General features: G+C 36.1%; 2 protein-coding genes across 3 annotated transcripts; one reads left to right on the forward strand and one right to left on the reverse strand.

The window, feature by feature from the left end:
- Positions 1 to 873: 873 nt before the first annotated feature.
- Positions 874 to 9,109, forward strand: LOC110871633 (long-chain-alcohol oxidase FAO2). 2 transcript variants are annotated; one of them, XM_035988924.1, is made up of 4 exons: positions 1,005 to 1,144; positions 1,282 to 1,456; positions 6,019 to 6,294; positions 7,274 to 9,109. In XM_035988924.1, exons 3-4 carry the CDS (start codon positions 6,031 to 6,033, stop codon positions 9,008 to 9,010), a joined length of 2,001 nt encoding a protein of 666 aa, XP_035844817.1. In that variant the 5' UTR covers positions 1,005 to 1,144; positions 1,282 to 1,456; positions 6,019 to 6,030; the 3' UTR covers positions 9,011 to 9,109. The 2 variants fall into 2 exon arrangements, with proteins under 2 accessions (XP_021976039.1, XP_035844817.1); XM_022120347.2 differs by lacking the exon at positions 1,282 to 1,456 and having other exon boundaries at positions 874 to 1,144.
- On the reverse strand, positions 8,989 to 11,705 carry LOC110871642 (thioredoxin-like fold domain-containing protein MRL7, chloroplastic). Its single transcript, XM_022120359.2, has 4 exons — positions 10,948 to 11,705; positions 9,589 to 9,673; positions 9,289 to 9,400; positions 8,989 to 9,207 (listed from the first exon to the last, which is right to left on the reverse strand). The coding sequence occupies exons 1-4, from the start codon at positions 11,673 to 11,675 to the stop codon at positions 9,110 to 9,112; spliced, it is 1,023 nt and encodes a 340-aa protein (XP_021976051.1). The 5' UTR covers positions 11,676 to 11,705; the 3' UTR covers positions 8,989 to 9,109.
- Between the last annotated feature and the right edge of the window lie 670 nt (positions 11,706 to 12,375).

Below are 12,375 nucleotides of genomic sequence, written 5' to 3' on the forward strand. Positions count from 1 at the left end.
AACTAAGAAAACGGCAAAGAAGTTGTACCGCCGGTAAATTTGGTTATACCGGTTTAAACCGGCATACCGGTACCGGTTCATACCGGGCCAAATGTCAAAATTTTGAACTTTTAATTTTTAGATGTCTAAAAAAGGTGACTTAGCGCCCACAATTTACAATCCACATCAATCAAACTTCTTCCTTACTCAAAGATAGAAAATCATTGGGTTTTTCAAATTAAGTTCTTCAACCGGTCATCCAGGTTTACCTTCTTTTGACTTTTGTTCAATCATTCATGTTGTTAATTGTTATATTGTTTGCTAATTGCGATATAATGTGTATTTAATCATGAACGTTTGGATAATTTTTTTTATTATGGATTAACTTTTGTAATATTTTTTTATTATGGATTGATGTAGTTTTGGATTATTTTTTGAGCTGAAATTATATTTTATGGATTTATAGAGTTAACTAGTCAACACGGTTGAACCGTCCGGTACAACCCGTATCAACCGGTTAAACCATTTTTAAGTCTAACCCGGTACGATTAAAATACCGGTTTTTAAAACATTGCATTTTAATCCACTGTGTTAACTTCATCCCTTTATTATGTTAACTAGAAGGGCATTTCGGTAATTTTATATGTAATTCTGTTAACTAGAAGGGCAATTCGACCATATAAAATGATCGAATTACCCTTCTATCTAACAGAAAAAAATGGACGGAGTTAACCCAGTGGACTAAAATGGCAACGCTTGAAACTATTTGGACTAAAATGACAACGTTTCAAACATTTGGACTAAACTGACAAAATAGCCTAAACCAAGGGACTAAAATGGTATTTAACCCATTATTATTATATATATTATAGTATATAAACGCAAATTACCGCAGATCCTCTTAACAAACTCCAGTTTTGCCATATCTTCTGTTCTGTTCTCAACTATGGCTCAAGAGGGAGGAGGTCATCCATTGTTGAGAGGAGGAACAAAGCAGAGGAAGTACCACCATGGCTTATCCTCGTCTCAGATCCGATCGTTGGCCGCCATCTGCGAAGCTTTTATCCCCCCGATTTCTCCTCATCCGGACCTGAAATCGAACCCGAACCAAGCTGTTCGTTCGTTCTACTCTGCTTCTGGATCTCAGTATCCTATTCCTCAAGAGGTTTGTCTCTCTCCTCACATGTTTTATCTTTTTTTTATAATGCATTACTCACACACCCTCAAAATTTTACTTTTTATCCTACGCTTTGCACTAATTTTAACGTTATTTTACTAATTTCGTGAAAATAACTTTAAAAGCGGCGGACGATTAATCATGCATCATGTGATGGAGTTGATAGCTGAAAGACAAGGGGTACATGCACAAATCGGCCTTTGTCCCAGTGTTATGCGCCTCATGTCCAAGGCTTGATACAAAACTAGTATCGAGCCGGGGTCTCACTGGAAGCAGTCTCTCTATTCTTATGAGTTAGAGGTAAAGTTGTCTACATCTTACTCTCCTCAGACCGTACCTTAGCTTTGCTATTGGTGGGATTTACTGAGTATGATGATGATGATGATCCTACGCTGATGTCTACTGAAGCGCTAGAACCGTTAACCACTTCGCAAAAAATACGTTTACTAGATACTTTTTATACCGCTAAGATGCTACGCTTTATAAATTTTGATTTTTCAATAGTGAAAGGTAAATTTTGATGGATGATTTTACTTGGTCAGTTTTAGGGGGGACCTAAATCATGGCTTGGGTGGGCGGGCGTCCTTTTAAAAGAAAAATTAGTGTATTTTATAGACAAAAATCTCAATCACACCCCTTAAAAGTTTGGTCGAACCCCTCATTCGCATCTCCAGAAAATGATTCATGGATCCGCAACAAGTTAATTTGGGTATTACTTAAAACAAACATGATTAGGGTTTTAAATTCGCCAATAAAGTGTCACGAACAATTAATTAATTGTTATTTAAAAATACAACCAGTTTGAAGTAAAGAATTTTAATAAATGCTTACGTATTCTTTTTTTTCTTTTTTTTTAACGTAATGCCCATAACGATCAGATAAACACATCTGTTTCTTCCTCCTCTCATTATTTTATATTTGGTGGATACATTTATGCCATTGTGGTAATTTTAATATGTTATTTTATAGACAATAAAAGAACATAACGTGGGTTTTAATAGTATTTATTTGTTCATCTAAAATTAGGGTTGGAAACAAACCGAACGTCTAGCGGAACAGTTTGTGAACCGTTCGGTGGAAAATTTGTCTGTGTTCGTTCGTTTATTATACAAACGAACACGAACAAGAAATTTCATCCATTTAGTTAAAATGAACGAATATGAACAGAGGCCCTGTTCGTTCATTTATGTTCGTGAACGTTCGGCAACATGTTCGTTTGTGTTCGATAGTTCATTAGTGTTTTTAGTTTTTTTATTTTATTTAAAGACTTTAAAATTCCGACAAATAAAATATCTAATAAGTGTCGGTGTATTATATATTTTGTTGATAAATGCTTATTTGTGTTCATTGGTTTCCAGTTGTGTTTATGAATATTAGTTTGTTCTCATTTGTCTTCATGAACGTTTGTTTTCGTTTGTTGCCTAAAATTAACAAACAAACACGAACAAGTCCATTTCCTTAACAAACAAACACGAACAAGTTCATTTCCTTAACAAACGAAAACGAACACGAACATAAAATCCCGTTCAGTAGTCGTTCATAAACAGCTCATAAACACATATATTTCCTTACAAACGAACACGAATGAGGTCTTGTTCGTATTTGTTCAGTTCGTTGCAGCCCTATTTAAAAGCATAAGTGAACCATAAAACTCTCCATTTTATAAAAAGATATATAACTGAAGCAATGCTTTTTGACCGATTCTTTAACATAAGTTACGATTTATAAATAATCGTTTTTAGCCATAGTTATTAAAGACGCTAGGCGCACTTAAGGTGCATAGACCTCGCCTAGGGCTTAGGCGCAAAGCGCAAATAAAGCAAGGGTCTGAGAAAAATAAAGCACATAATGAAACAAATTTTAAAATATATTATGTATTAGAAAAAAAAATACTATTCTTCAAATAAAATAATCAAAGTCTATTATGTAACACTTTATATCATCTAATTAGTACCAAGACATTAGTATATTAGTGTAAAAAAGTAGTTTTCCCTGAACAAAAGTAGAAATCTGGCTAGAATCTTGGTGGAATTTAGAGAATTTGGCAGAAAACTCTCCGGAATCGGGGAATCTCGCCGTAATGTACGCCTGAACCATCACCTGAAGAATTAAAGCGCAATTTCCTCGACTTGAAACGTAACTACCCCGCATCGTCTGAAAAATGGGCCTAGACACAAGAGACGACTTTTAACAAGTATATTTTTATCATCTTAAACAATTCCAAAAGATGACGATCTAAAAAATATCTTAAAGAATTCAAAAACGACAAACAACTTGGGTAGATGAACATAATTGTTTGGATGTTGATTTACAACTAACATTGAATTGAATGAACGTATGACACAACTTTTCAATTTCAATTTAACGTGTTGAAATTAATTGTTGGTTATTTAAATGCAAACCTAGATTATTTAGTTTTCACTACTTTTTCTTTTATGGTGATAGAATTATTAATCACCAAGGTGTTACAAGAGGCTAACAATTTAACGTGTTGAAATTAATTGTTGGTTATTTTAATTGCAAATCTAGATTATTTAGTTTTCACTACTTTTTCTTTTATGGTGATAGAATTATTAATCACCAAGGTGTAACAAGAGGCTAAAAAACAAACACTATTTTACCCTACTTTTTTTTAACGGAAACTTTGGATCACTGACGGACCATTAGAGTATCATCGTGTCACCAGGGGAACCATCCGATCATATCTATCTCCACTAGGCATAATGCCTATACACCAATTTAGGAGGAAACCCAATAAATATGGGAAAACCCCTCTTGTGGGAATCGAAACCAGGACCTATTGGTCCTAAAGTCATATCCCACCCCAATATGCCACTAGGCTATAAAGCCATAGACTTTACCCTACTTTTAGTTAGTAAATCATTAGTTATTATTTATAGAGTAAATTGCCAAAATCATCCCTGAGGTTTGGGCATGTTTACCATTTTCATCCAAAACAACATTTTTTTACCATATAGCCCTTCACGTTTGGGATTTTTTGCCATTTTCATCCAAACGTCTGAATTTTTTTGCCAAAATCGTCCTTGAGATTTGTGATTTTTTGCCATTTTCATCCAAATGTTTGATAGAAAAAATAAAGAAATTAGACATTTGGATGAAAATGACAAAAAAATCCCAAATGTTAAGAACTATATTGTATAAAAAATTGTTTTGAATGAAAATGACAAACATACCCAAACCTCAGGGACGATTTTGGCAATATACTCTTATTTATATTCGTCTATGTTCTAGAATAATTAAAGAGTAAACTGCCAAAATGGTTCTTGAGGTTTGGTCACTTTTGCCACTTTAGTCCAAAACTCAAACATTTTGAATCTGGGTACATGTGGTTTCAATTTTGTTGTCATTTTCATCCAAAATCAAAATTTGGTAAGATTTTTCAGTTAACGTCCAGTTTTTTTGTTTTTTTTCTCCCCGTTTTAATGAAGGGCAAAATGATATTTTAACGTTTTATTATAACAAATTAAAAAAATCAGACTATTTTGCCCTTCATTAAAAGGGAGAAAAAAACTGAATGTTATCTGACCAGATTTTGATTTTGAATGAAAATAACAACAAAATTAAAACCAAAACCACAAGGACCCAGATTCAAAAGGTTTGAGTTTTTGACTAAAGTGAGAAAAGTGATCAAACCTCATAGACCATTTTGACAGGTTACTCATAATTAAATTACTCCTCATGTAATATCTTTTAAGAAAACTAATTGAAAATGGTTTTATATCTTTTGTTTTGGTTCGTCTTTTTTGTATTAAAATCGGTATTTTAACATTCATACACACACATATAAAGTTTCCCCCTTTTTAAATTTTTTTATAAAGAAAAATAGTGTTTCTCAAAAGGATAGATGCGTGTATAAAATAGATACGTGAATCTGATTTTTGTGTCATGTTTATGGGCTAGATACAAAGTACTTTATAGAAACATGGCAATACAGAAATGTCACGTATCATTGTGTATGGGTTTATGATAGATATTTTCTAGAAATAAATGAGTATAAAGATAAGATACACACGTATAACAAAATATATATACTTAAATTTAAAAAATAAATTATTTGAAGATACATTTACGTATGACAAAAATATAAAATAATTTTTTTAACAAGTTCAAGAATCTGCAAGACACTAAACTCAAAAATGCCATATAATTGACATTTAATATTTCTACAATCTTAATAAAAAATGCACATATTCTATATAGTTACAGTATGAAAATGGATGACTAATGTTATGCAGCCCTGACCATTGGTCAGGGTTTTTGTCATGTCGCTGCATTGACACTTATAATTTTTCAACTTTTTAAAAATTATATAATCATTGTTTATATTTATGTACGTGTCAGTATAAATTAAAGTTGATTACGTTTCTTTGAAAATAGGTAGGTTTAGATATAATATGTTTTTGCTTTTTTGTACGTTTTCATATGGTCTACGTTTTGGCATAAATTTTGTTTTACAACAAGTTGGGTCAGGTATAATATGTTTTCATTAGACTGTATAATTCGACTTACTTTAAGTTTCGGCGCCACCGCAACGCGTGGTATCATTCTTAACTTAAAAAAAAACATAATTCCGTACGGCATAAGTTCGAGTTGGTGTTCGATGTAAATTTCTTATGCAAATAAGTCGGGTCATATATAATACGTTTTGTGCTTTTTTTTTATGTACATCCTTAGTTTATCTACGTTTTGATGTAACTTTTGTTCAGAAACGATTCAGGTGTTGACGGTACAAATCCGAGTTACTTTACATTTAACCTATACTTTTAACCTATATTAACTAAAATTACATGATTTATTAGAGATATTCACTAGCTTATTATTGTTGTTTTTTTTTTGGGTAGGTTGCAGAGAGAATGATGAAGAGATACCCAGCAGATCCAGTGTTCTTCCTGAGAGTTATTCTGATATTACTATCCACAAAATTGGGAACCCTTTTGATATGTGGATTTATTTGTTTGGACACCAAATGGCCATTTATTCATAGTTTTTCTGATTTGGATGTTAACAAGAGAGAAAAGATTCTTCAAAGATGGTCAAATACTCACAAATCTCTTATTCCAATGAGGATTGTGTTTGTGATGGTCAAGCTTATGTGCTTCTTCATCTTCTTCTCTTTGGTAAGTGCTACAAAGATTCAGTTTACTATTTATTTATTTTTGAGTTAAATGGCATTTTAGTCTCTGTGGTTTGGGCTATTTAGTCAGTTTAGTCTAAAGATTTTATTTTTCGTATATAGGTCCAAAAAGGTTTCACCGTTGTCATTTTAGTCCACTGAGTTAACTTCATCCATTATTTCTGTTAACAAGAAGAGCGATTCGGTTATTTTATATGGCCGAATTGTCCTTCTAGTTAACAGAATTACATATAAAATGGCTGAATTGCCCTTCTTGTTAACAGAAAAATTGGATGAAGTTAACCCAATGCACTAAAATGGCAACGGTGAAACCTTTTTGGACCCACAGGCGAAAAAAGAAACTTTTGGACTAAACTAGCAAAATAGCCCAAACCACGGAGACTAAAATAGCATTTAACTCTTTATTTTTTTTATAATAATTTAAAGGTGTTAAATGTGTCGTGTTAGTGGATTGACATATTATAACCAACATGAAGCTGAACATGAGATCTTGACTGCTGACACAAATATGACCCTTTAACCCAAAAAAAAAAAAAATTGTTTTCTTTTATTTCATACTCTATAATCTATATACTCTTGAGTTGCAGATTTTAAACTAAAAAACAAATGTGCATAAAATAATTACTTTTAAACTATAACATTTAATAAACTCATTTCTCTTCTAGTTTTTTTAAGTTTAGTTCTCTTCTATTTTTTTTTTTAATTTGGCATAAAATTTACCAATACATATAATATTCTTTTGAAATATTACAAAATAATAATAATGAAAGGGTCAAACTAGTGAGCACGTCAGATCGACCCAAACACGACTCATTTATCTAAATGTGTTCGAAGTTCAACACGAAACTTACCCAAACTCGATTATACTCAACTCAAGCCTGCAAATTTCGTTTCGTGTAAAAAAAAATCATGCCCCTAAATGATTATTTTCCTGCTTATGTAATAATATTTTTTCTTGTTAGACTAATGAAAATTCAGAAAATCCTTCATGGGAAGCGATCGGGTACGATGGCAAACGGCCGAATGATGGTCCGGTTAAGCCACGAAAAGAGAGACCGCTCGATAAAGGCGTTGTGGAGACAGAGAAAGAAAGTGATGCAACATTCATGGAGTTGGTGAAAAGCAAAGGTCTTGAAGTTAAAGATAGTGAAGACGGGTTTTATGACATCGAATGTGATGTTGTGATCGTTGGTTCTGGTTGTGGCGGTGGTGTTGCGGCTGCGGTTCTTGCTAGTGCGGGCCACAAGGTGGTGGTGGTCGAAAAAGGTCATTACTATGTTCCCGAGGATTACTCGCTTCTCGAAGGGCCATCGATGAATGAATTATACGAAAACGGTGGATTACTTTCGACTTTAGACGGGAAGATTACGATTTTTGCTGGATCGACTGTTGGTGGCGGCTCCGCGGTGAATTGGTCCGCTGCCATCAAGACACCGGATGACGTTCTTGATGAATGGGCTGTGGAAAAAAAGATTCCTATGTTTGGGACCTTGGATTATCGATCAGCGATGGAAGTTGTGTGCGAAAGGATCGGTGTTACGCAAAACTGTAAAGAAGAAGGATTTCAGAACAATGTACTTCGGCGAGGGTGTGAGAATCTCGGGTTAATGGTGGAGACGATTCCACAAAACGCGTCGGAAAATCATTACTGCGGTTCGTGTTGTTACGGTTGTAAAACCGGGGATAAAAAAGGGACCGATTCTACTTGGCTTGTGGACGCAGTCGAAAACCGAGCTGTGATCTTCACCGGTTGCAAAGCAGAGAGATTCGTATTCGAAGAAAAAGACAGTCGAAAAAGATGTCGGGGCGTGCTTGCCACCGCAGAAAGTAGTACCATCACAAGAAAACTCCGGATCAGAGCGCGAGTGACTGTTTCCGCCGCCGGATCCCTCTTGACCCCACCATTGATGCTTTCTAGCGGGCTCACGAACCGCCACATCGGTCGAAACTTACACGTTCACCCCGTTTTACTCGCGTGGGGATATTTCCCACCGGTTCCAGGAACACCGAGCGGGAAGTGCTACGAGGGGGGAATCATCACTTCCCTTCATAAAGTTAAATCAGCCGGAGAACAATCGAACCATGCAATAGTAGAAGCCGCCTCTATGGGACCCGCATCATTCGCGGCAATGTTTCCATGGGTCTCTGGTGCTGACATGAAGAACGATTTGCTCAAATACCCGAGAATCACAAAACTTTTCTCATTAGTTCGAGATCAAAGCTCCGGCCAAGTTCGAGAGGAGGGGAAAATCACCTACAGGCTAAACGACATCGATAAAGAGAATCTGAGAGTCGGTTTACGACAAGCGTTGAGGATTCTAGTTGCCGCCGGAGCTGAAGAAGTCGGAACATTCAGAAACGACGGCCAACGGATAAAAAGCAAAGGCATCAAAAGTTCGGATTTGGAAGAGTTTCTTGACACGGTGACAGCCCCTGGCGGACCGAAATCAAGAGTCGAAAAGTGGACGGTATATTGCTCGGCGCATCAGATGGGGAGCTGTAGAATGGGATGCAACGAAGACGAAGGCGGCGTGGATGGAAACGGAGAGAGCTGGGAAGCAAAAGGGTTGTTCGTCTGCGATGGTAGTTTACTACCGACGGCTCTCGGGGTAAATCCGATGATCACTATAGAATCGACGGCGTATTGTGTATCGAAGAAAATATGTCAGGCATTGGAGAAAGGGAAGTTTTCCGATTAATCGGAAATCGCAGGTTTTGTAATCATTGTACTAATTGTATTAATACATGAAATTATATAAATAAATAAAATAATTAATCCGGACGTTTTACAGTGTAAACTATGTATACAGTTTTTGATCTTTCATCCATGAAGGTTTTTTGGCTTTATAGTAAAAATGTGCTATTAGCTGCACCAACTCGTCGGCTGTTCGCGACTCTGCATATCACAAATCTGAATTATAGTCAAATGATGATTGTTAGTTATGGAGTATCATTAAATGACTAACAACATTCTTACGTGTTTCCCGGTAAATGATTCTGTTTCCTCGTAAAAACAGAATTTGTGGGCATTCGCGAACCTTGAGAGCGTACGCGAGGTCTGTCTCGAGGTTCATGTCGAGCTTTACCGTCTACATTCAGAAACAAGTAACGTTAAAGCAGCATAAACTATGTATGAGTTGAATAAGGGTTAAATTCATTTCTAACGGGTCAAATAAAGATTCGTTTGTGGGTTAGCCCAAAATGTTTTAACTTGTGTAAAAGTGGCCCGTTTTGACCCGCTTGTGTTGTCATGAGGGGTTATAACTTTGAAGCATACCCGAGGCGGCAGCCGATCTTTTGCACTCCAATACACCTTAGCAGCCTTCTCTAACTCCTTTAAGGCCCTCCAATTTTCACTTGCCCTGTAAAACCCGCAAAGCAAATCAGTAATAATACAACTCACTCAAATCAACATTAATATGTTACTATATCAACTTATCAAGTAGGTGTTTAGATGCTGCAGAACTAAAACAAGAATCCGATTCTCATTTTATAAGTCGCAATAATCATATTAGGGCTGTCCAAAAAGCTCGCGGCTCGGAGCTCGCTCGGATTTAGCTCGGAAAAAGCTCGCTCGATATGGCTCGGTTTGAAAGTGAGCCGAGCCGGCTCGGCACGGTTAGAAAGTGAGCCTAGCTCGGCTCGGCTCGTGACGAGCTAAATTGGCTCGGTTTGGCTCGCTTGGTAGCTCGGCTCGGCTTAGCTCGAATTATTTTACTTATACTATATTTTATTTTTATATACATATAATATATTACAAAAAAGTGATTATTATTTACATGTATTTAGACTTGTAGCTTGATATCTATGACATATTTAAAGGTTGATTGCCGTGCTAATGAACAAATATTGCATTTACTTGAAATATAAAACTTATTTTGCGTTGTTGAACGTGATTTTGGCTCATAATGTATTAGGTTGAACTTATTTTGAATATGTTCTTTTGAAGTATTGAATAATATTTTAGAATACTGAATTTTGAGAGCTACGTATTAACTTTTATTTTTAAAATCGAGCCAAACCAAGCCGAGCCGAGCCAGCTTGGTTTAAAACCAAGCCGAGCCCGAGCTTAGATTTTCAGCTCGGTTTCAAATCCGAGCCGAGCCGAGCCAGCTCGGTTTATAATCGAGCCGAGCCCAAGCTTGCCCTAGCTCGGCTTGGCTCGGCTAGGCTCATGAACAGCCCTAGGGCTCACCCTTTGTGCCTTGAACCTTTAACTACTATGATAGAGAACTGCATATGCTCATATGTAATACTGATATATATATAGTGGAAGAAAGAAAGGGAGGGGGTTATGTTGTTGCATGACCGCCGTACGTATCATAACTAAAGCATAGGTACAGTTTTTATGTGATATTATGATCCTCTTTTTGTAGTCTTTACTTAAAGTAGTTTTGTATATCTCGATAATAAGCCTTCTTCGACCTACCGCCACCTGATTGAATAAATTTGATTATATAGCACTAGATAATCCAAAAACCTTAATCAGTTTCAACCAAACACTCCAGACATAATCTTGCGATTTGAAGCCACAATAACCGACTTATACAAGCACCCAAAACAGTTACAGATAACTGTTATGCATCAAACACACAAATATCTCAATCAACTTACGAAAAGGGCCGGGGGGACTTACCGGTTGTATCGTTCAAAAACCAATACAATCAACGGACTCGGATGAAACGCAAAACTCTCCCACTCCAAACAATTAATCTCCTTCACCAAACAATCATCCAACTCCCCTTCCCAATCAATCTCAACCCCATCTTCCCCAACCACATTCTTTATCGGATGCTTTTCGAAATACTCCGAAGCCCGAATCCCCCACCCGACTTCCGCATCCACCGGCCAATTCGGGTCCTCTTCTTCCACCACCATCCCCTTCTCCTTATCCCCCTCACCATCCCCCTCATCTTCAACCTCCTCATCAACTCTATCCTTAATCATACCCTCCACACCATCCAAAACACCCGAATTCTGCTCTCGAATCGCCGAAAACGTCTCCTCTAATGAACTCCTCATGAAATCTTCCACTGCAGCTGCTTCACTTCTCCTTCCGCGTCTGGGTTTTTTGGGAATTGTTGTTGGAAATGGTTTTTCATCATCAGGTTTTGAACTTTGCGAATTTTGGCTGTTTTTGGTGGGTGATTTTGTTCTTGATTTGGGGATTTTTTGAGGGTTTTTATCGTTTTTGGAGGTTGAATTGGAATTGTTAGAAGCTGCAAGTGGAATTTGACGTTTTGGGGTGAAAGTGAGATTGAATTTTGAGATGGATACAGGGTGATGAATGAAATGAATGATTGAATTGTTGTTGGTTGATAATTGGGGGAAAAGGTGAAATTGGGGGTTAGGGTTTAAGGCCATTGTTGATTTTTGAGGTTTATGTTTGATATTGATATTTATCACTTTATCAGTTATATGCAGTTTTTTAGTTGGGCTAGCTGGACCTGGACTGAAGTTATGGACCATATTTCTTGGACCGTTTGACTTCAGTTAAGTTGATTGTTGATAAAAAAGAATAGAGTTAAATGTTATTTTAGTCCATATTATTTGAGTCATTTTGTCAGTTTAGTCCAAAAGTTTTATTTTTTGTCTGTGGGTTTAAAAAGGTTTCACCGTTGTCATTTTAGTCCACTGGATTAATTCATCCATTTTTTCTGTTAACGGGTAAGGGCAATTCGGTCATTTATATGGCCGAACTGCCCTTCTAGTTAACAGAATTACATATAAAATGACTGAATTGCCCTTCTCGTAACAGAAAAAATACATGAAGCTAACCTAGTGGACTAAAATGGCAATGGTGAAACCTTTTTGGACTCACAGGTGAAAAATGAAACCTTTGGACTAAACTATCAAAAAACCACAGGGACTAAAATGGCATTTAACTCAAAAGAATATTTATCACAATTTTAAATTGGGCTAGGGGATCAATTTTTAATAGATATACTATGTTATAGTTTTGTGTATGCGTATTATACAGATTAAATAACAAAAGTTGTTTACTTGTACATGATAACAAGACAAATAAGTATATCTAATAATTATTTCACAAGCTTGGTATTTA

The sequence above is a fragment of the Helianthus annuus genome, chromosome 1 (genome assembly GCF_002127325.2).
Source record: "Helianthus annuus cultivar XRQ/B chromosome 1, HanXRQr2.0-SUNRISE, whole genome shotgun sequence".
NCBI lineage: Eukaryota > Viridiplantae > Streptophyta > Magnoliopsida > Asterales > Asteraceae > Helianthus > Helianthus annuus.

Coding starts and splice junctions, on each gene's coding strand:
- LOC110871633 (XM_022120347.2), top strand. CDS start 926: ATGGCTCAAGAGGGAGGAGGTCATCCATTGTTGAGAGGAGGAACAAAG. Junction 1,145..6,018: donor AGTATCCTATTCCTCAAGAG/GTTTGTCTCTCT, acceptor TTTTTTGGGTAG/GTTGCAGAGAGAATGATGAA. Junction 6,295..7,273: donor TCTTCATCTTCTTCTCTTTG/GTAAGTGCTACA, acceptor TTTTCTTGTTAG/ACTAATGAAAATTCAGAAAA.
- LOC110871642 (XM_022120359.2), bottom strand. CDS start 11,675: ATGGCCTTAAACCCTAACCCCCAATTTCACCTTTTCCCCCAATTATCA. Junction 9,674..10,947: donor GTTTTTGAACGATACAACCG/GTAAGTCCCCCC, acceptor CGGGTTTTACAG/GGCAAGTGAAAATTGGAGGG. Junction 9,401..9,588: donor AAGATCGGCTGCCGCCTCGG/GTATGCTTCAAA, acceptor TTCTGAATGTAG/ACGGTAAAGCTCGACATGAA.